This window comes from Orycteropus afer, unplaced genomic scaffold, assembly GCF_000298275.1.
Source record: "Orycteropus afer afer isolate SDZICR_OR568_19922 unplaced genomic scaffold, OryAfe1.0 scaffold00093, whole genome shotgun sequence".
NCBI lineage: Eukaryota > Metazoa > Chordata > Mammalia > Tubulidentata > Orycteropodidae > Orycteropus > Orycteropus afer.
Genome location: NW_006921680.1, coordinates 4140340 through 4165299, shown reverse-complemented (window position 1 = coordinate 4165299; position 24960 = coordinate 4140340). Strand labels below are relative to the sequence as shown.

Sequence of the window (24960 nt, the reverse complement as noted above, 5' to 3'; positions counted from 1 at the left end):
TCAGAAATAGATAACTCAATGGAAGGACACAGAAGTAGAATTCAATCAATGGAAGAACGAATCAGTGAAATAGCGGTCAAATACCTTGATACTAATATGTTTGAGGAACAATCAGGAAAAATTAATGAATAAAAATGAAGAAAGCCTAAGAGTTACATGGGACACTATCGTAAGTAATAATTTACACATAATATGAATACCAGAAGAATTGGGAAAAAGAATACAGAGAGAATTATTGAAGATATATTGGCAATTTTGAAGATATATTGCCAAATATCACAAAAGTTGAGAATGTTATCATGTATGTTATCAATGAACCCCACACAGAATGTTGTTGTTGTTGTTATGTGCCATGGAGTTGGACCCAAATTCACCAAGACATATCATAATCAAACTTTCCAAAACCACACACAAAGAAAAGATTCTAAATGCAGCTTGTGAAATATGAAATATCACTTACAAAAGGGCACCAATAGGACTAAGTGCTGTTTTCTCATCAGATATCATATATGTGCTCAAGAAGCAAAGGCACGATATGCATAAAATCTTGAAGGAAAAGAATTGCCAATCAAGAATTATATATCCACCAAAATTGTCTTTCAAAAATAATGGTGAAACCAAGATTTTTCCAGAGAAGCAGAAAGTAAGGGAATTTGTAAAAAAAAAAAAAAAAAATACCCATCTCTCAAGAAATTGAAAGAGTCCTTATTTAGGGACCAATTACATTGATAACAACCTGTAATAAAGACACACAACAACATTACCCAGATACCAATTCAGATAAAGACTTCACAAAAGCAACATTATTCTATAACACTGACTTAAAGTACCCAGAGGAGCTAACTTGTGAATGATAACAATTTCAAAACAAAAAGGAGGTATAAAAGATGTAGTTATAAAGAACTCCCATGTGGGGAGGAAATCAAGGCAATTTCAAGATATAACAAACTGTTTTAAATTTAAGAGTAAGGTAAACTTCAGGGTAACCACAAAGAAAAGTAATGAATCTACTCACCAAAATAAAGAAAAAGAAAGCCAAAAAGACCCAGTAAACATAAAAAACAACAGTGATTGATAAAAAAAGAAAAATCCATCTTAAAAAGATGCACAGAAAATCAAGAGGAATAAAGAAACCATTAACACCACACACACACACACACACACAAATATAACAAAATGACAGCAATGAATCCATACTTATTGTTAAGCATACAGAAAGTAAATAGATTAAATGAACCAGTCAAGAGACAGGAAATAGAAGAATGGATTGAAAAAAAATTCTCATCAACATGTTTCCAATAGGAGACACACAATAGATACAAAGATATAAACAAGTTAAAGATCAAAGAATGAAAAAAGTTTGTTTAAAGCAAACATATCCAAAGAGAGCAGGAGTTGCAATAATAATTTCTGATAAAATAGCCTGTAAGTCAAAATTCATTACAAGAGACCAAAAAAGGTCTTTATATACTGATTAAAGGATCAATTCACCAAGAAGACATACAATAAATATTTATGCACACAATGACAGAGCTCCAAAATATATACAATAAACTAACAGAATTGAAAAAAGAAAGAAAGAGTTCTACAGTAATAGTAGGAGACTTTTAACACACCACTTTCAACAACAGATAGAATAACTAGGAAGAACCTCATTAAAGAGAGAGAGGATCTAAATAACACAATCAACCAACGTGACTTCTTAGACATATACAGAATATACCACCCAACAGCAGCACAGTACACATTCTCCTCCAATGCACATGGATCATTCTACAGAACAGACTATATTCTGGGCCACAAAGCAAGTGTTCAATAACTTCAAAAACATCAACATAAAACAAAGAATTTTCTCTGACCATAATGCTATAAAACTCAAAATCAATAAGAGAAAAAGCAAGGAAAAAAAATTAAAAACATGGAAACCGAATAATACCTTACTTAAAAACTAATGGTTATAGAAGAAATTAAAAATGAAATTGGAAAATTCTTAGAATCAGATGAGAATGAAGACACAACACACTAAAACCTCTGAGACACAGCAAAAAAGTGCTCAGAGGAATACTGATATCACTAAATGCACAAATCAAAAATAGGAAAGGCCCTAAAGCCATAACTTAACCTGACAACTTGAACAAACAGAAAAAGAACAGCAAAACATGCTCACCGTCAACAGAAGAAAGGATACAATAAAGAACAGAGCAGAAGTAAGTGAAATAGAACAGAGAAAAGCAATAGAGAGTATCAATAAAACAGGAAGCTGGTTCTTTAAGAGGATCAATAAAATTGACCAAACTGACAAAGAAAAAAAAAAAAAAAAGGAAAAGATGCAATAACCAAAATAAGAAATGAAATGGGTGACATTATAACAGAATGAGATAAAGAGGATCATAACAGAAAATTATGTAACAAATTTGAAAATCTAAAATAAATGGACAAATCTTCTAGAAATACCTTCTCTACCTAAATTAACAAAAACAGAGCTAGGAAACCTAAATAGACCCATAAAAAATGAAGAAATGGAAAATGTCATAAAAAATAAATTTAAATAAATAAATAAATAAATAAAACTCCCAACAACAACAAAGCCCCAGCCCATATGGCTTTAATGGAGAGTTCTACCAAACATTCAGAGAAGAGTTGACACCAAATCTACTCAAACTATTCTAGGATGCAGAAAAGAAGGAATACTCCCTAAATCATCCTATGAAACCAGTACAACTCTATTACCAAAGCTGGGTGAAGATACCACAAAAAAGGGAAAATCACAGACCAATATCCCTCATGAATACAGACAAAAAAAAATTGTCAACAAAATTCTAGCTAACAGAATAAAACAGTATCTCCAAAAATAATGTATCAGTATCAGGTAGGATTCATACAAGAGATGCAAAGGTGGTTCAAAATTAGGAAATTAATCAACATAATTCACCATATAAACAAACAAAAGGAAAAAAAATCACATGATCATCTCAATTGCTGCAGAAAAGGTATTGGAAAAAATTCAATACCCTTTCCTTATAAAAACTCTCAGCAAATGTCTCAGGACATGTCTCAATGACTAATGAATGGCATGTATCCAAAACCAAAAGCCAACATTATTTTCAATGGAGAGAGATTGAAAAGAATTCCACTTCAGAATGGGAAATAGACAAGGATGCTCATTATCACTATTCTTACTAGATATTGTATTGGAAGTCCTAGCCAGGGCAATACAGCAAGAAAGAAATAAAGGGCATCAAATTTGTAAGGCAGAAGTAAAACTATCTCTATTTGCAGATGACATGATCCTATACATAGAAAAATCCCAGAGATCCTACAGGAAAGTTACTAAAAGAGGGATTCAGCAAAGTGGCAAGGTATAAGAACAACATGCAAAAATCAGTAGGAGTCCTCTATATTAACAACGAGAACTCTGAAAAAAATCAAGGAAATAATTCCATTCATAATAGCTCCCCAAAAGGATAAAATACCTAGGAATAAATCTAATCAAGGATGCAAAAGACTTCTACAAGAAAAACTATAAAACATTACTGCAAGAAACCAAAGGAGACCTGCATAAATGGAAAAACTTACCATTCACATAGATTGGAAGACTTAACATTGTGAAAACGTCAATACGACACAAAGCAATCTATAGATATTATGCAATCCCAATCCAACTTTAAGCAACGCTCTTTACCAAAATGCAAAGACTAATCTCCAAATGCACATGGAAAGGAAAGAGGCCCCAAACAGCTAACACACTATTGAGAAGAAGAAATTAGGAGGCCTCACACTTCTCAATCTCAGAATTTACTATTCAACCACTATAATCAAAACAGACTGGTACTGTTACAGTGACAAGACACATAGACTAAAGGGATGGAATTGAGAACCCAAGAAGTAAATCCATCTAGCTATAGACAGCTGATCTTTGACAAAGAAGTGAATCCATTCAATGGGGAAGAAATAGTTTCTTTAGCAAATGATGCTGGCAAAACTGGATATCCATTTGCAGAAAAATTAAACAGGATCCTTACCTCACACCATGTACAAAAACTAACTCAAAATGGATCAAATACCTAAATGTTGAATGTAAAACTACAAAGTTCCTAGAAGATACATAGGGATAAAAGACCAAAGACAAGATGAGCTGTGGAATGACATCCAGGACATCACACATGAAGAAAGTAAAAAGTCATTAAAAAGACAGGAGATAAAAGAACAAAATGGATGTCAGAAGACACTGTGAAACTTGCTCTTGAATAGAAAGTAGCTAATAGAAGAAACGATGAAACAAAAGAGCTAAACAGTAAGATGAACTTGACCCATGCCATGGTTTTTTTAATCACCTCATATGTGTGAGAAAGCTGGACAATCAATAAGGAAGACCAAGGAAGAACTGATGTCTTTGAATTATGGTGTTGGCAAAGAATACTGAATATTGCATGGACTGCCAGAAGAACAAACAAATCTGTCCTAGAACAAGTACAGCCAGATCCTCCTTAGACATGAGGATAGTGAGATTTCATCTCATGTACTCTGGTCATGTTATCAGGAAGGAGCAAGCCCTTGAGAAGGAGATCATACTTGGTAAAGTAGAGGGTCAGTGAAAAAGAGGAAGACCCTCAATGAGGTAGAATGACATAGAGGCTGCAGCAATGGGCTCACTCATGGCCATGATTATGAGGTTAGTGTCAGACCAGCCAGTGTTTCATTCTGTTGTATGTGGTATCGCTATTAGTCAGAATCAACTTCATGGTACCTAATAAGAACAAGAAACTTTCTCCTAAAACACAATTCAATGTTAAAAGAAAAAAGGGACTATGCAAAGGATCTTTAAGATATCAGAAAATGAACCATCCGTGATACTATATCAGCCAAGATAAGTTACATTACTGCTGTAATAACAGACCCTAAAATGTCTGGCTTACCTCAATAAAGATTTTTCGTATCACCGTCCAATGTCTGCTGTAAGGAGGCTCTGCTGCAACCCATATTTCGGGAACCCATGTTTCTTCTATACTGCAGTTCTTTCATCTTCAAGCTCATAGCGTCAAAGTTGACCTGGTTTCATCCAGTTATGACATGGAAGGGTCAAGACAGTAAAGGAGACACACTGCTATATCTGGGATCAGATTCCATTGGTGAGAACTAATCACCTGGTCCTATCTACATGCAAAAATATTGGGAATTATAGGTCAGCTATGGGCCCTGGAAGGAGATCTGGTGGTATACTGGTTAAGCTCTTTGGCTGCTAATCAAAAGGTCAGTGGTTCAAACGCACCAGCTGCTGTTCCACAGAAATCTGTACTGCGTCTGTAAAGATTTACAGCCTTGGAAACCCAATGGAGGTCACTATGAGTTGAAATCAACTCAGTGGTTGTGAGCCTAGTTCTTTTTATGGGTCCTGGAAAAGAAAACAGGTTTGGCAAGCTTTTAGCCAGGCTTTGTCATAGAGAATGGTCTAGACCAGGGATTCTCAAAGTAACTTAAGCATTTCAAGGTAAGAGTTTTGAAATCTCTTGTGAAGCTACCAGTCTCTTCTGCCTGCCTTAATATAGTTAGTTCGTTAATATAGGAATCTGAAGGACATACTAACTTTACCATTTGTGGGTCCTTGTTTAAGCCATGATGCTCCATGCCTTGATAACATTTGCATGTGATGTCTGCCCCTTTTGCCTGATACTCTTTACCTTCCAACCTCCTCTTCCTTCAAGTCTAGCAAACTCCTCATCTTTTAAGACCTGAGTCAATGTTTACTTTCTCTATGATGAAATAGGAAGCACAGATATTTCCTTAATGCTCACTGCACATTATCCTTACTTCTATTACTGAATGCATAAGCCTGTATTATAATTGTTTAAAGACCAGCATGTTTTCAATCAGGTTCATTAATATTCACAATCTAGTGATCATTAATAGTCTTAGCTTCTCAAGGGCAAGGACTGGGTCATTCATCTTAGTATCCCCTATGCTTATCTAGCACAGGCCTAAGGAAAGAATGAAATGTTTCTCGGTTCCTGACACTTCTCAGTTGCTACACTTTTACTCTTTGTTTTGACTTGTGGGTTACTGGAGAAGATTGACAAGGAAGTATATTTTCTATTTGCGTAACATAAAGTGTTCCTATATTCTTGGTTTTGTCAGGATCGTTAGGTTCTAGAGATTAAAAGTGAAAGTATACAGAGTGCAAAGGGAAATTGCATTAAAAAAAAAAAAAAAAAAATCAGTGACCACATGGAGAATGCCTCCTATTATATCCTAGCTGAACATCAGAAACTATTAAAGTATTACTTCCAATTGAGCAATAAGGGCCCATAATAAAAAGTTGTAGACATTTCAAAGGCTTCTTACCCTAGGCTTTTCACTGCCCTACTCAGAACCTAGTGTTTCATACCTTCAAAATAGCTCTTTTGAAAAAATGAAGAGCATGATTTTAAAGCAGGGCAAAACAAACAAATAAATAAAAGGATAAACAAGAACTCTTTCAACTCGGAGCACTTGTAAGAACTTTAATGTTTATAGGGAAGCCTAGCCCCAGACTAGCCTCTGGCCCTTCTTCTTGGTATTGGTAGTTGATGGCAGCATTTATTTGCATTGAGGTAGTTTGAGGTCCTTTGGGGTTATTCATACCTTTGTTGTTGTTGTTGTTGTTATGTGCCTTCGAGTTGGCCCGACTCATAGCTATCCCTCCTTGGGTTTCCGAGGCAGTATCACTATGGAAGTAGGATTGCCCAACCTTCCTTCCGAGGAGTGGCTGGTGGGTTTGAACCACCAGCCGTCTGGTTAGCAGGCAAGTGTCTTAGCCACTATGCTACCAGAGCTCCTACTTTAATGTTATCCGGAGCTCTGGTGGCACATTGCCTAAGGCACTTAACTGCTAACTAGAAAGCTGGCGTTCAAACCCACCAGTCACTCCTCCGCAGGAAGATTGGGCAATCTACTTCTGGAGAGAGACTGCCTCGGAAACCCAAGGAGGGCTCACTAAGAGTCAGATTTGACTCGATGGCAGTGAGTTTGGTTTAATATGTTATCATAAAAGAATCTAAAGTATCCTTGCATTAGCATGATTGTTATTTTGTTTAGTCAGTCTGAAAAGCTATTATTAGATGTGTAGCCACAATATTTACTGAGAAATCTCCAAGTACACTAGCACTTAGCTTGAAAACACGTTAAATACCTCACACATAACTTCTTAAAAGCTATTACAATAAAAGCCCCAGCATTTTTTTTTTTTTAAATCCTGTAGTTAAAACAATTTGGGTAGAATATGCCAAATATAGCTAGAAATAGTAAATAATCCCCTAAAAGCGACATTAGCAAATTATTTGGCGTTTGAACAAAGAACCCTTTCTGCACCAGCATGAAAGATGCCTTTATTTTTTCTCACAAGTATGATTTTAGAAAACAGCTGTAGTGCATGTTGACAAATGACAAAGCAGCAGACGTGGTAAAAACACTTTCGGTCAAGGCCAAGAGGGGAAACAAAAATGGGTTGCTAGCTGAGCAATCATGAATCCCAAGCTTCCCTCACCTCTTTTTTTAGTTATTAGTGAGCTGGGGGCCTCATCGTCCCACCTCATTTTCCTTGGCTCTGGTTACACACATCCGTTAGAGTTGAACCTACTTGCTGCAGGCGGATTGGCGGCCAAATGCTCTTAGGCTCGTGCGTTTTATTTGTTAATTTATTTTCCGAGGCCGGAGCTGGCCTTTCCTTTGTGTCCAGACGCTGCTCCGGGGCTTCGGTGGGGAGCGGGTACCCCCGCTTCCACCCGCCTCTCAGGGCCGGCACGTGCTGCGTCCGCCAGCCAGGTCCGCCGAGGGGGCGGAGGCCCAAGCTTCTCTCCTCACCCCCCTCCCTGCCTTCAAGAGGAGGAGCAGCAGCAGGAGGCGACAACTGCCGGGCCGAGGCGGCGCAGCAGAGAGGGGGCTGCGGTCAGCAGAATCTACTCCGGGCTGCAAACCAGCCCTGCGCCTGGCGACTTGCAGCGGCGGCCGGGGAGGCGGGAGTGGCGCGGTCGCCCGTGATGTTCCCAGACACTTCCTGACTGGCTGGCAGCGCGCACACGGCGGACTCGCACGGCCGGTCCCCCTGCTCTCGCTCGCTTGCTCCCTCGCTTGCTGGCTCGCGGGGCCTCGCTCTGCGTCGGCCGAGGCGCGGTGGAGGCGCTCGAAGGGGACACGGCTGGGGATGAGCAGATTGCGGGTAAACACTCCGGTAACTGGCCTCGAGAAGCCGTGAGAAGCTTCTTTTCACCAAGTCGCCGTCCTGCCCTTGGATTTGAGATCATGTACGTACGCGTGGCCGTCCTGCCATTGTCTGTACCCCGAACGCGTGTCGTGCGCTCCGGGCGAGGGGCTCGTTCCCAGCCTCGCCGAGCGCCTGCTCCCCGCACTTCCTGTTCCGATTAAAGTGGACAATCGCGCTGACCGTGGTCTTTTTCTCCCCTTGTCCACTTCTCTGTCCATGTAGGTCCATTCACATCGTGGCGCTGGGAAACGAGGGGGACGCGTTTCACCAGGACAATCGGCCGTCTGGGCTCATCCGCACTTACCTGGGGAGAAGCCCTCTGGTCTCTGGAGACGAAAGCAGCTTGTTGCTGAACGCGACCAGCACGGTTGCGCGTCCAGTGTTTACCGAGTATCAGGCCAGTGCGTTTGGGAATGTCAAGCTGGTGGTCCACGACTGTCCCGTCTGGGTAAGGGGCAACAGCTAATTGGTGCTGTGACTCAGGGAGCTTTTCTTTCTTTCCTTTTTGCCTCTTAACCCCCCTTCCTGGAATATGGAGTGTCAGGGTCACCTGGATAGAGTTTTTAAACATTTTAGAAGAAAATCATTAGTTCTTTGTTTCATTGAGCAGGGGCCAGCCCAGTCAGAGAGCATTCTTGGAAGGCAAAAAGCCCCAGTGAGAATGTGGAGCACTTAACTCTTCACGACTGTGGATTGTCCCTTGGTGGACAGCTGACAGATGAATGTGCCAACCCCAAGGGACGAGATCACTAAATTTCACCAGCAGAGAGCAATGGTTTTTTAATGCCTATCCGTTGGATGATAATGTAAAACTACTTTCACTGGGGCTGTTCAGAAATAGGACCCCTGAAAATAAGGAAAAAAGACAGGGGCTGGGAATTAATTTCAAATGACTCATTTTTAGTATTATCCATCCCTGAAATTTTTAAATTAGTATTTCAATTTTGAATAATACAGGTAGTTTTGATATATTGGTCATTTGCTTTGAGTGACTCATGAAGGAGAAATTTTATTAATGTCTCTTAGAATTATTATTTTTTTTTACATTTTGGAGTAATTGAAAGAAATTGTAACTGTAGATCATCTCCAACTTAATTCTTGGATGTTTGGTAGAGGGAAAAGGAATCTACTTCCACAAACACACATACATGTTTTCAGTACACAATAACATTATATTTGTTGGAGCCCATAAAAAAGAAAAAAAAAAGGAACACTTGTTTTACTACAGCCATTTCAATGGGAAGAATCTTATAGTCTACAAATGCATTGGTTCAACATGCGATTGAACTCATAACGAATGAGTAGAGTAAATGAATGTAGGGAAAATAAAACAAACTGAATTAAGATGTTAGAACTGCCTTTCATAGTTCTTCTTTGAGCTGTTTATGTTGTTCCTTCCCGTTTATGTTGTTAATTTAGCAAAAAGCAGTACTTGTGACCCCATGTATTGTGTGTAGTAAATGAAATCTTCCAAACAGATTAAAATAAGCCTGTTTAGTCTGGATTTTTGCCATATATTGATTGTTATGGTTTATTATGCTAATCACTTTTGTTTAGTTAGACTCTGGTACAGCTAAAGCCACTTTTTTTGTAAACTCAGTACAATTTTCCAGGTTACAGTGGTCTTCTGGCATGTTGTTGTTAGGTGCTGTCATAGGTTCATAGTGACCCTTTGAACCACAGAACAAAACACTACCCGATCGTGCACCATCCTTACAGTTGTTGCTATGCTTGTTCCCATAGTTATAGCTGCTATGTCAGTCCTTCTCATTGAGGGTCTTCCCCTTTTTTTGCTGACACTCTAGCTACTTCACCAAGTGTGTTATCCTTCTCCAGGGTTGGTCCTTTCTGACATCATGACCAAAATACGTGAGATGAAGTCTGGCCGTTCTCGCTTCTAAAGAGCATTCTGTCTGTACTTCCTCCAGGACAGATTTTTTTGTTCTTCTAGCAGTCCATGGTACATTCGGTATTCTTCACCAACATGACAATTCAAATGCATCAGTTCTTCTGTGGTCTTCTTTATTCATTGTCCAGCTGTCAGATGCATATGAGGCTATTGAAAATACCATGGCTTGGGTTAGTCTCACCTTAGTCTTCAAAGTGACGTCTTTGCTCTTAAACCCTTTAAAGAGGTCTTTTGCAGCACATCTGCCCAACGTAATACATCGTTTGATTTTTTTGACTGTTATTTCCATGGGTATTGTTTGTAGATCCAAGTAAAACGAAATCCTTGACAACTTCAGTCTTTTTTTCATTTATCATGATGTTACTTACTGGTCCAGTTGTGAGGATGCAGGCTGATGGGTCGGACCCGACTCATAGTGACCCCTCCTTGGGTTTCCGAGGTAGTATCACTACTGTAGTAGATTGCCCCATCTTCCTTTCGAGGAGTGGCTGGTGGGTTTGAACCGCCAGCCTTTTGGTTAGCAGTCAAGTGCCTTAGACATTATGCTATCAGAGCTCCTATAGTTGTACAGATTTCTAGGGTTACTCTTTATAGAGTGCTTTTTTTCTTTTGGTGTTAAGGAGAGCCCATTAGAGATGTTCATGTTGATTGTATTCATCAGCTGATATATGACATATGTACTGAATCAGAATATTAAATACAGCAAAGCAGATAGAACACAGATTTTGATATCAAAAGGACTTGATTTTTTAACTGCACGCTGCCACTTAATGGCTGTGTGACCTGTGTAAATTGTTTATCCTCTCTCAGCCTTGTTATTTCCTGTCTCCAAAATCAAAACTCACCACCGTTGAGTCAGTTTTGACTCATAGTGAGGGGTCCTTGGGTTTCTGAGGCTATATCTCTACAGAAGTAGATTGCCTAGTCTTCCTTCCGAGGAGTGGCTGGTGGGTTTAAACTGCTAGCCTTCTGGTTAGCAGTCAAATGCCTTAGGCACTACACCACCAGAGCTCCTAGAGCTGTGTTAAGGATTAAATGAGATAGTCCATGTACAATTCTTAGCATACCAGCTGGCACATAGTGTTCAGTAAGTGGCAGCTATTCTAATGAATAAGAGTTTATTACAACTTTAGCCATATGTTACTTATACTAACCAAACGAAACTCATTGCCGTCTAGTTGATTCATAGCAACTGCCATTGGGTTTCTGAGGTGGTAAATCTTTATGGAAATAGATTGCCTTTCTTCCTTCTGTGGGTGGGTTTGAACCACTAACCTCTGGTTAGCAGTCAAATGCCGGAGGCACTGCGCCACCAGAGCTCCTTATTACCTATACTAAGCAAGAGTAAAGTTTCCCTGCATATCATTCAGTATTTACACAAATAAAGTACATTGAAAGTAGCTCTGGTGGCTCAGTGCGTAAGGCATTTGACTGTAAACCAGAAGATTGGCACTTCAAATCCACCAGACACTCTGCAGAAGAAAGATGGGGCCGTCTACTTCTGTAACGATTTACCACCTCAGAAATCCAAAGGGCGTCTCTATAAGCTGGAATCTACTCTATGTCAGTGAGTGAGTAAAATACATTGAAGTGATGTTAGTACTTAGTAGGTGCTATATTTGCAGTCTCACAGTAAAGTAGAATAAAGTTGTTTCACTGTATAAATTAAGATTTTTTAAAAAAAACGATTTGGAGATGAGTCCAGTTCTCCAAAAGTGGTTCCCAAGCCTTGTGTTGCATAATCCCCTAGAGGAAATCCTGGAGCTGATTTAGAAAGGGTGGGAGAATTTGATTTCCTTTGTAATCCTGGAAACCAATGGAGCAATTTCTCTTTGACATACTCTGAGAAGAAATGTGTTGTTTTGGAGTTGGAATGAAATAGTTGTGCTTCTCTTTCCTAGTTCTTGTCTGTAGGTCCTTAGTCTTACTGTAGATCCTTTCCCTATATACTTGGCACTTTTTAAATAAATATGGTTCACATTACTTAGATGTAGCTCATAAGTATATATCTCCCACTCAGTCCCTTTTCCTGTGTATTTACATTATTATTTCAGATTTCTATATCTTTTCCTGTTTACCTAGAGTATTGTGTAAAAAGCAGTGAGATAATGCATTTACAGGCTTTTTCTGTGTGTGTGCGCAGTATTTGAAGCTCTGATTTATATTACAAATGTAATTATACTATTTACATCCTCTGGTACCATAGTGCTTAAGGCACTTGACTGCTAACCAGAAGGCTGGCGGTTCAAACCCACCAGCCACTCCTCAGAAGGAAGATGGGTCAATCTACTTCTGTAGTGATACTGCCTTGGGAACCCAAGGAGGGGTCGCTATGAGTCGGGTCCAACTTGACGGCACACAACAACAACAACAACAACATAGCACAGTTTTAAAAATGCTAAAATCCATTTTCTTATGACATTTTTCCTTAAATTTTCCTTAAATATTTCCTCCCCACCCCCCCACTCCTTTCTGGTAACTCTGGAATTTTGAACTATCTGCAATGAAAGAGAAGTTACTTTGATCTGTTTTCTCCAAGTGAAATGGCTGTTTAGTATTGGTCTCACTTATATGTAGTTTTTTACCCTATTCATCTGTCTTTGCCCTCTTTCTTTGTTACACTTACATACTTTGTTATACTTGTATATTTGAACTTGAATAATACAACGGATACAATTGGAACTGAAGGGGTTTTGTGGTCTGGGATTTGGAAATGAAAGTAGAGCTGTGCTGGGAAGCCGTCATATGTCTTACACTATGTCTCATTCCTGTTCTACCCATGATTACATCCCCAGCCCAGTGCAAGCCTTTGCTTTTGTTGTTTTTATTCCATACTTTGCCCATTTTTTGGTTCTTCTAGACTTCTTTCAAAAATGCTTTCTCCATCCCACTTTCAAAACAGTATTCCTATCCTCCTCTAGGTGTACTTGCAGGAGATAGGGAGGTTGGGGAGTGTATAAGGGATTGGGAGAGGCTTTGTAGGAGGTGAGGAGCCTTGGTGGCACAGTGGTTAAAGTGCTTAGCTGCTAACCGAGAGATCAGTGGTTCAAACAGAAGCTGGAGAAAGATGTGGCAGTATGCTTTCATAAAGATTACAGTCTTGGAAACCCTAGAGGCAGCAGTTCGACTTAGTCCAATAGAGTTGCTATGTGTCAGAATCAATTTGACAGTAATGCATTTCGTTTTGGTTTGGTTGCAGGGGTCTGGGGAGGCACTGATGAGAAGAAGCTCTCACAGGAAAAGGGCATTGCTCTGTAACACTCCTCCAGAACTTTCCATTATAGTCTAAAAGCTCTGTCATACACATCTTGATTGACTGAATGCTTCAAACACTTTTATTCAGTTTTGAACCCATATTTCAAAGCACAAACTTTCATAATGCAACAATTTTTAGACTTGTTAGTCACAGTTAGATATTTCCTTACTTAGTGTTGTTGCATCCTGGAAATACATACCCAAGCCCTCATGAAAGGACAAATAATGATTAAAAGTTGGCTTGAATGTGGTAATAAATCTATTTATGTACACAGCAGTGGTATTAAAATACATAAAGATATTTTCCTTATGGTGCTATTCACACAAAAACTTTGAAAAATTCTTTTTCTTAGAAATTGTAGCAAAAGTGCATTTTATTGGCTAGCATGAAAAGTCAAGGATTAATATAAGTATGTTTCTCCAAAAACTTTTATTATTATTATTATTTTAACTTTTTTTTGAAAAATTCTGTTAAAATGCATACATAAAATATAAAAGTACTACGTTATAAGGAATGGGGTTGATATACATTCCTTTTGGTCCCAATCTAAATAGAAATACTGTTAAATGTAGTCCAGAAGTGAAGATTTCAAAACCAATAAGATTTACCCTGTCTTTTCATTTATATAAGCAAAATCATCAATTACAAATATATCCCTTACCATGTAAACTCCTTAGTAACAAATACACAATCTTTTTTGGAGGCATAACACTCACCCCATACACACACCCACACACAGACATGCACTGCCCACATATGGTATTGCCCAAAGAGTGGATAAAGTTGAAAAGTATATATGCATTTTGGAAATGTGAATGAAATATATGGAATAACACAGAGTTCACAGTTGATTTACAGTATCAAAACACTGAAAAATCCTGCAGCGTCAAACTAAGTTACATAAAATCTTTTGAAGTCTTACACTCATACCAGTGCATTAAGTCTAATGCCTAGTGTTTCATACTTGGGATAAAAAACATAGCATGATTTTAAAGCAAATGTTTATTTCTAAGTACAAATATTGAAAGAGGTTATATATTTCATTAAAATCTCAGTAATTCGCTAGATCTTCTGTTTTTCTACTGCATATTTTTCCTAGGAGTAAGTAAAAAAAAAAAAACCTTGGGGGGAAAAAACTTGGCAGAACAAACATTTTTAATTTTATGTAGTAACTTATTTAAACATTAAGTTCTCTTTTTGAATTACAAAAATTAAAGTTCATAGCAAAAATTGTAAACTAACATGTTAGCTTATTTCCTGCTTGATTTTCTGACAAGTAAACTAAAGGTTGCTCTTTGCATTTTGGTTTAGGATATTTTTGACAGTGACTGGTACACCTCTCGAAATCTAATTGGGGGCGCTGACATCATTGTGATAAAGTACAATGTGAATGACAAGTTTTCATTCCACGAAGTAAAGGATAATTATATTCCAGTGATAAAAAGAGCATTAAATTCCGTTCCAGTAATCATCGCTGCTGTCGGTACCAGGCAAAATGGTGAGTATTTATTTTCTGTATTATAATGACAGTACAGGTACTGTATTACTTTTAATAGAGCTAAGTTTATTACTGATGAATACAGATACATAAAAAAAAAACTGGATTCAAATGCCAGCTGCTATCTCTGTATCATTGAATATGCAGATGAAACATGAAAGGAGATTATCTCAGACTTCTGTGGTTCTGCTGTATACAAATCTGTCTTCTAAGCTGTTTTTCTACAGTAGCAAAGGAAGACAGAAGTTGTGTTCTTTTGACATATGATAGGTAGTAGGCTGACCCAGTCCTGGAAAAACTTTTTTATTTTTTTGCTGATCTAAGGATCTATCCAAGTAGGAAGGATAGCTTGTACACTTAAGGAGGTTTGGGAGCAGGACTTTTAGATAGATAATCAATGAGCTGAATATCCTGACAACATCACCTGAGAGAGGGATTTACTCCATGACTGATGAATTCATTATTTGCTGCTTTGCAGATTATTGTCAAATAGCCGCAGGGCCAACTCAGAATTCACTTTGATTTCATGGTATTTTACAGATCTTTAGATCTTCTTAGTGGTATTTTCCTCACTAAAGCTGTCTTTAAAATTTTAGTTTTCTTTTTTTTTTGTATTTTTACAAATACATATAGCCACGTAAAGTTCATAAAGTTCGCTGATCTTAGAGTCCAGTTTAGTGCATTTTTACATATGTGTACACCCTTGCCACTGTCTCCCAGATCAAGATAGAGAATATTTCCTACTGCCCTTTTCCAGTTAATAACTCCCCTTCTCAGGGGTCACTGCTATTCTAACTTCTAAAAGCACAGATTAGGTTTTTTTTTTTTTTAATTTATTACAAATGCAATTATATAGTACATAGTGTTTTGTGTCTGGGTGATTTCACTTAGCATATAATGCTTTTGTGACTCATCCATGTTGTGTATAATTTATTGTTTGTTCTTATTGCTGTGTAATATTCCATCATATGACTATGCCACAATTTGACTTCCTTATTGTCATTTTCCTTTTAGTGGATGTTTTGGTTGTTACCTTAGGACTGGGTCATAAGAGAGCACATGTTTAGCATTAGTAGATTCAAATAAAATAGGCTTGACCCTTCCTTGACCTCACACCCCCACTACTTCCCTATCTTTATTTTGTTCTGGCCACGATTTTTGAGTCATTCACTTCCTGAGACTGCTTTCTGACTTTCCTTCATTCTTCTGTCCACTATGGTCTGACTTCCACTTTCACAATTACACTGGATTTGTTCTCACTCATGTTGCCAAATACATCCTTGTTGCTAAATTTAACATACTTTAATATCGGTTCTGTCTTTGAGATTATTCAAACATATCTCTCCCTCTACTTAATAAAGCTACTCAGTTTTTCTTTCTGGTTCTTCTACTTCTAGTTTCCTCCCTCCCACCCTATACATTGTGTAGTAGTTTCCCAGGGTTTCTCCCATTCGTTGGCTCCATCTCTTCTTGCTCTCTACCTGGACCATGAGCCCTCTAATTTGTTGCCTTGGCTTCCCCTGTATTTTCACTGATGATGGTTCAGTCTGTTTCTCTGGATCTGTATCTCTGCAGCCATCTTTTTTTTTTTTTTTTTAATTCCTTGTCTTGGTGAATGATGCCAAGACTACCCATCCACCCAACCCAGAGTCATCTAAAACTCACTTTCTCTCCCTTTCCCCACATCCAGTTGACTGTGAAACTCATGATTTTGCATGTTAAATAAATCTCATACTCACCACTCTTTCTTCATCTCCACTAGACTTCAGATCCTAGCCATTTAATTATCTGTTGTGACCTTATTTATTTTCTAGGGAGCAGTTCCAACTTTTATAGGGACTAAAACTTATGCAGAATGGGAGGTCCTTTGTAAGGAAAAGAATTCACAAAATTACAAATACATATATGTACAAAAGTCATTTGTTTAGAGTAACAAAAGAAAGTGTAAGTTACAAATCTGAAAAAGCATTTTCCTAAATAACATGAAGTTTTCATAATTTAACAACCTGACACTTTAATTTTTCTGCCTATATCTTTTAGGGCTGCGTACTCTTTAATGAAAATCTCTTCTAATTTATGAGTGTTTGTATTTCATTCTCCCTCCATCCCTCCATCCCTTTTTCCTTCTTTCCCTCCTTCCCTTTCATCATTTCTAGGATTTGGCAGGAAAGGGAGATTTCAGTGTGGACTTAGCCTGCCGTCTTAAAATTGGAAGTGAATATGATCCCTTCTTTCTCCATCCAGGCCTCTGCATATGCTGTACCCTTTGATTGGAGTGCTCTCTACCAGTGGCGTCACTAGGGTTGGTGTCACCCAGTGCGGTAACTTACGGTGTCACCCCACCCCCCGTGGATCTCCCATACCAAACCGTACAAAACCCTTAGTAACATCTTTTATCAATTTTAATCATAGAATAATGTGTGATATAGTTGTAAATTGCTTAAATGTAATATTTCTTAAATTACATGAATCCTAACAAAATTATGTAAACTTTCTGCATTGAATTACATTATTAATTACAACATTAGTATTAACTGAGCTTTTTTTATTTTCTCCTTCTTTTCCTTTAATTACCACTTTATTTTCCAAAACAGGTATTGATATAGGTTCACAGATATTAATTACCACAATATTATAGCTAAGACACCAGAAAATTAGACAAAAATCAGTGACTAGAGAAACATTGACAGCAAGGGAAACAACAGTATGTGCTTGTAGCCCATTTAGACAAAACCATGTGATTGGAAGTGTCATTGCAATTGGGTAACAAAGACAGCACTCACTAGAGTGCATTGTGTTGTAAATTAGAATAGAGTTTTAGTATATTGATGTATGGCTTATGAAAAATGTTTTTCTTGTTATAATGAACTACAGAGATATTTTTATTTAAAAAAAAAAATAATAAATTTCAGCTGAAGCACTGCACAAAAATTTCATAGACAGTCATTTTGTTGTCACACCTATGACAGTGTCACCACTGTCTGCATCCCCCATGCCCCGCCTAGTGACGTCACTGCCTCTACACAGCTCCCCCCATATCTGCAAAGCAAATTCATACTCATCCTTTAAATCATTACCTTTTCTGTAACATCGTTCATAATTCTCCCAGGCAGAGTTAATTTCCTCTCCTCTGTTCCCATGGTGATGCTGTACACCTTTATTATAATATTTATTATATTATGTTATAATTGTTTGCAGTCATGTCTGTCTTGCTCAGGTGACTCTGAGCTTCTTTTATCTTTGTATCTTTATTTCCCTAGTTCTCTGTGTGTGGTGGGTGCTCAATAAACATTTATTCAATAAGTGAATGTATGGTTTTAGAAATGATATAAATATGTGAAGAACTCAATTTCCCTAACAAGGTTAAATTAATTTTCTCTCTCTCCCTCTCTCTCTCTCTCTCTCTCTATTCTTTCTCTCTCTATAGTGATTTCAAAGTAATCACAAAGCTAAATCTGGCTATTTAACTCAAGGACATTTATTGAGAGTCTCCCCATCCCCCCCAGTATATGTAACTGTGTTTGGCAGCTCTCTTTGTAACTCCTCTCTTGGAATTAATTTTATGACTAGTTCAACAAAGACAATCAGTCTCATCTCTTTCCTTTGTTACACATTGTTTTTGACAAGCTTGATTGTGTGTGTGCCTTCTTCATCAGACTTGGCTCTGAATAAATTTCTGGCTTTTATAAAATATTGTATCTCTCTTTAAAGGGATAATTTTTATTTCAGAACATGCCTGGGCTGCATTCATAGCCTTAAGTTCCTGAAGACAGCATCATGTCTTGTTCTTTTTGAAGCTCTGGTGGAGCCTAGTACATTCCTAGGAAGCGGGATACTTCAAAAGGATTTCTAAAGCTATTTTAAACAGTGGTAACATTGTGAAAATCACTCTCTAGGTTCTCAAAGTAACTACTTTGAAAAAAAGATGCCATTCATTTGAATGCCAGAGTTATATTTTGTTTACTTTTTTTTTTTAATAGACATTTTATACTTTAAAAGATAACATAGTAGAAAAAAGACTACTAGAAGAGCAGCACTGATTCACAAAGTTGATAGGACCCTTAGAGCCACAAGAGTGAGTCCTGTAACTGTACATAAATTGTATTTCATTAAAATGTATTAAAAAAAAAAAAAGAGCGAGTCCTATAAGAAGGCACCACTATTTAATGTTACCATGTGCCCTCTGATTGTTCCTGATAAAATGCTCAAAGTAGGCTTTGTGGATTCTCTTGCTGTACAAGTCAGACATTTTCTTAGAATCTTAGATTATATAGCTGATAGATGTGGAAGAATATAGGAATGGTTCAGAAGAGAATCACAGAAAAATTAGCAACAAAAACTCATAAGGAAAGTTTTAAGAAAGAATATTTTAGAATCCAGATAAAAGTTTGCAAGTGGCAATTAATTACAGGGTAATAGTGACTGGGGTTTTATCCTTTTTGGTGAGTATAAACAAAAAGAATTGTCTTAGTGATACAAAGTAAGTAAATAAGGAACAGCTTTCTGGGGTAGTGTATCAGTAAAGTACTTACAGCTACAGGCAATGGAAAACCCTACTCTCACTTGGCTTAAACCTGACTGAGATTTCTTGTTTTCCCCTCAGATCTAGATTGTTTAAAATTATTTCATGTTATGTTCACTTAAGGAGTTCTGGTGGCATAGTGCTTAAGGTATTTGACTGCTAACTGGAAGGTTGGCTGTTCAAACCCACCAGCCACTTTGCAAAAAAGAAGACTGGGAAATCTACTTTAGTAAATTTACCGCCTTGGAAACCCAAAGGGGGTCACTATGAGTCAGAATTGACTTGATGGCAACGAGTTTGTTGTTTTCCTTTCTTTTTTTTTTTTTGAATGTTCACTTCTCACTTGAATACTAGTGAGTTTGATATATTTTTGTCCAGAAATAAAATCTGATAGGATGATCTGTCTCTACCCACCCCATTCCAACAACATAAGGAGGGCTTTGTAAACGTAAGAAGGCCTCTGTCTTCAGACTTTCTTTCAGAACCAAAAGCACTATTTATGAAGGCTTTGTAAGAATGCAGAATACCAACATGTTATTTTTCAAGATAAGGCTAAATTCTTTATGAAAACTTTATTTGCTCCGAACCTAAAATGATCTTAGGAAAAGTAAAAGCAGAAACTCACATTTGATTTATGACATAACGTAGAGAACTCAAGCTTAATTTTTAAATCATCTTTGGCATCAATAATTGTTTACTCAGATTAAATTTTTATCTTATCTGTTGCTTTCACAGTTCTATTCTTGCTTCTCTACCTCTTACTTATAATGAGACTTGGACAAACCACTTAACGTCTTGAGCTTAAGTTTCTCCTCTGTAAAGTTAATACTTGTGAATACCATGTGAATAGATGGTTTCTAGACACTCAAAGGCTTTCTGTGAGACTAAAATTATGCAAGTCGTGTGTGTGTTTGAGCATGTGTGGACATACACACATACATTTTTATGTACATACTATGCAAATGCACTAAATATCCTTAGTATGCACCCAATATGAACATATGTGTGCTCCATCTATATGCAGTTCATTGATAGAAAATATGTGGTGGCTCTTGTGGGAAGCTGTCCACATGCGCCTTCAGAGCCACTGTGCTTATACCCTCAGTTATTGGACATGATGGCTGCTGACCACTCACAGCTGACTGAATTTCCTTTTCAGGACTTGCCCTTTGTGAAGGGAAGCTGCCTTGCCCAAGGTTATGCCCCTTCCTCATCCAATTACTGGTTGATTTAGGAGTATAATGACCCATCCTTCTTTCTCCAAATGGAGAGTTACCAAAGGGCCATCCAAGCTCCAGAGTGCCCTGTAGGATTGGCCAAAGCCTCTTGCTGCAGCTGCATTTCAGCTCAGCTTTTCCTCTACCCAGTCCTGCTACTCTCAAGTTGTTCCCAGCATCATCCCACTCCTCTCTTACACAAGCCTCCATCTCAGAATCGGCTCTCCAGGGAAACAACCTACAGCAACATGCATTTCCCTCTTTCAGGGACATGCATTACCCTCTTTTAACTTGGGTACCTTTTGAACAATGCACATCTAGTGTTACAATAATGAAACAAAACAAAGCTAACTGATGCATGTGAAGTTGAATGTACGTTTTTAGCTTTATTAGAGAGGGTTCTTATGGATGTTAATGTAGCACCGTACAAGCCATATATATCATATATATGTGTATGTGTATATGTATATGTATATATATATAAATCATGAATATTAGTGTTCAAATTTTGAGTGAATACGTTTTATTCCTTTTGTTTTCTAAAATTTTTTAATGTTGATGAAAAAGAGAGTGTTCAGATTTGGTCTCTGCAGTTGAATGCTGTAGAGTCTAATGATTGAAATTTCTGGGTTAATAAGAATGTATGTTATATGAAATTTACAAAGAGAGGCAATTTACACCCTTCAATACTCAGTGCAAACTGAAGATTCTGTTCAAACTTGGTGAATATATTTAAAGTGTATTACAAAAAAAAAAAAAAAGAAGAAGAAAAAAGCTAATCCACTGTTTTCTATGTTTCATCATTTGTGTTTTTTTCTACTTGCCTAGAAATATTGATACTCGGGCTGGGTAAAAGAAAGCAGGTGGTTCAAATCACTACAACTAGCCTTGGTTGTGTCCATTCACCTATTTTTAAATCCATCTATTTTCTAAAATACTATTTATTCTTCTTGCAATTAAAGCTTATTTAATTAGACCTTTTTCTTATCATTGGCACTTTTTACCCAGAGTCTAACAGATAGAAGGATCTTGAATGGTGGTTCTGATATGAGCTCTTAAGTTATAATTTATCATCAGATTGTCTATGTACTTTTTTTTTCTGTTTCACTTAAAAACTCTTTGTTATTCATTTTCTCAGAAGAATTACCTTGTACATGTCCACTATGTACCTCAGACAGAGGGAGCTGTGTTAGTACGACTGAAGGGATCCAACTCGCTAAAGAACTAGGGGCTACCTATCTTGAACTGCACAGCCTTGATGACTTCTATATAGGAAAGTATTTTGGAGGCGTGGTAAGTGGAAATCCCTGTTACATAAATTAAAGCAATTTCTCAGGTTGGCTAAAGAGCTATTTTCCACAGCATCAGTTCGAACTTTAGTTTTAGAAGCATGAGTAGTCCTAATTGAGAAATAAGGTAAAAGTACATAGAAAAGGTTTAAAGAGCTCTGGTGGTGCAGTAGTTAAATGCTCAGCTATTAATCAGAAGGTTGGCAGTTCCAACCTATCAGCTGCTCATGAGAGAAAGATACAGCAATCTCTTTCCATAGAGATTACAGCCTTGGTAACTCTGTGGGGCAGTTCTACTCTGACCTTTAGGGTTGCTATGAGTTGGAATTGACTCTACAGCAAAGGGTTTGCTTTTTTGTTGTTGTTGTTAGAAAAGGTATAAAATTAAAGTTTTATTTTTCTCTTCAAATAAAACATTTTCCATTTTTAATATGATACTTAGCAGTTTTCCATTCAGTGATATTTTGTTGGTCTTTGTTTTACATACTAAAAGCATGTTTACTTTCACAAACCTGTGATGTCATTTTTAATAATCATCTTTATGCAGCTGAAAGAGCTTGGTAATCTCAAGCAGTGGGTCCTGAAAGTTCCTGCTTTCCATCTACTACTTGAAAAGAACAATTTTTCTTCCTGTAGGTGTGTTTCAGCAAGATTTCGGATCTTCTGATCTTATGGTAGTTAAAAATTGTCAGGTAAATGAGGAGCCAGGATTAGGTTACACAGTTGCAAGGGCATTTAGTAGGCACTATAGGCATTTTAAAGTGCTCTGGTGGCATAGTTGGTAAGACAATTGGCTGCTAACCAGAAAGTCAGCAGTTCAAACCCACCAGCTGCTCCATGGGAGGAAGATAAGGCAATCTACTTCCATAAAGTTTTACAGCCTTGGAAAGTCAATGGGGGTCCCTATGAGTTGGAATCAACTTGATGGCAGTGGTTTGGTTTTTGGTAGACATTTTAAGGAACTTCGGTGGTGCTATGGTTAAAAGCATTCGGCTGCTAACCAAAAAAAGGTCAAGAATTCAAACCCACCAGCTGCTCCACAGGAAAAAAGATGAGACATTCTGCTTCCATAAAGATTTGTAGCCTCAGAAACCTTTTGTGACAGTTCTACTCTGTCCTGTAGGGTTACTATGAGTTGGAAATGACTCAATGACAGTGGATGGGCAGGCATTTTGAAGCTCATCATAGCCTCTAGTACATATTCTGAAATATTAAGACTGCAAAGTCCTTGGAGAATACAGTGGAGTTGCATCATTTATCTATTTACTGACTTTGGAACTATCTTTATAACTCTAAACAATAACTCTTCTCACCAGACATCTGATAAACATAAATAAGAAGTTTAATCCAAAGTAAACCCTAAGCATGAGAACTTTAGAATTCTTCACTGATCTGATCCCCTAGCCCTTTATGGAATACTGTGTTCAATTTGCTACAATATTTGTTATGCAAATTCATGACTGAATATGTTGAGATGTTGATATTTCTACAGATGACTGTAGAAATTTTATTTATTCTGAAGTTACTCACCTGGATAAAATAAATAAATACCAAATATAAATGGAAATGATGCTTACACAATATCAATCAAAACCAAACCCACTCCGGTTGAGTAGATTGCTACTTATGGCGAGCCTATAAGACAGAGTAGAACTGCTGCATAGGGCTTGCAAGGAAGCAGTATTTACGGAAGCAGACTGTCACATCTTTTTTTTTTCCCACAGAGTGGCTGATGTGTTTCAATCTCTGACCATTTAGTTAGCACCTGAGTGCATAACTACTGTGCCATCAGGGCTCCTTCTATGTAAAGGACTGTTATTTACTCAGTATTGTAAGGAAGCATTAATAATACAGCATTCAGGAAGATACATTCCCAATATTGTTGTTATCCATGACAGTGAGAAACTTTTGCTTATTAATAGTGATAAGTAGTGGGATGAGGGAGAAGGGGAAAAATCCTAATTTTCCTGTCAAACAGATTTTATTATAAGGAGCTCTAGTGGCATAGTACCTAAGGCATTTGACTGCTAACCAGAAGGCTGGTAGTTCAAACCCACCAGCCACTCCTTGGAAGGAAGACTGGGCAATATACTTCCATAGAGATACCACCTTGAAAACCCAAGGAGGGGTCGCTATGAGTTGGGGAGGGGAATAATCTTAATATTCCTGTCAAACAGATTTTATTATAGTGACTTTAAAAAAGTCTTTTTTGGTCTAAGAATCTTACATTTCTCAGAAGTGCCCTATGGGAGGAAAAGAAATTTTGCTGTTATTTATTCAGAGCAGAGAGGAGGAGGCTGGTTCCATTGGGAGCCTTATGTCTCCTTGTTCCCTGTTCCATGTTCCTGAACCTGAAATACTCAGGCTCACTTTTCCCACTTTCCAAATACAGTGAAACCTGTGAAAGCCAGAACTCCATGGAACTGCCTTATTTTTCTGAGTCTTGCAAATTTTCCACCTTTTTCAGAGTATGTAGCCTTATCACTTTTCTATAGTTTGTTTTAGTGGAAAATATTTGCATTTTCCTTTCCTGATGGGTTTCCACTTTACACAGGTTCTGGATTACATAGGTTTTCTCTCTCTTCTTGTTCCCCATTGTTCTTTGTTCCTAAAGCCTTGTACTGCAGATGGGGTTGAGGTATGATGAAAACTGAAGATGTGATCAAGATTGGGAGAAAAACATGGCCATTTCTTTTTTCTTTAACTCAAGACTTGATGAGACTGTGTAAATAAGATCCAAATGATCTCTTTACAGAACTTGGAAAACAAAGTATGACTGAAAGATGGAGTAAAAGAAATAGAGGCATTTGCAAGAATTATGGATGGAAATGATACTGTTAAGAGTGAAAATCTTAAAGAGTCAGGGATGAAGAGCTGTGCAGCAATACCTTCAGATCTGGGCAAGAAGAGTATCTGCATATCCCTGAGCTTTAAAGGATTCTGTCTGCCTTTCCTCCAGTTATAATTCTCACAGTCCATAAGTCCATGGGGTCAAGGGACTATCTCCCTTGGATCTGGTATCTCCCTTCTAGA

The 24960-nt window shown here is 37.7% G+C and overlaps 1 protein-coding gene across 1 annotated transcript in view; it reads left to right on the top strand.

Moving 5' to 3' along the window:
- The first annotated feature begins 3284 nt into the window (after positions 1-3284).
- The window catches only part of RHOBTB3 (Rho related BTB domain containing 3), a 118087-nt gene continuing 96411 nt past the window's right edge, over positions 3285-24960 (top strand). Inside the window, exons 1-5 of the mRNA XM_042781179.1 lie at positions 3285-3359; positions 7712-8223; positions 8459-8684; positions 14713-14899; positions 21777-21931. Coding sequence (XP_042637113.1) covers positions 3285-3359; positions 7712-8223; positions 8459-8684; positions 14713-14899; positions 21777-21931 — 1155 coding nt within the window. The remainder of the gene's footprint in view (positions 3360-7711; positions 8224-8458; positions 8685-14712; positions 14900-21776; positions 21932-24960) is intronic.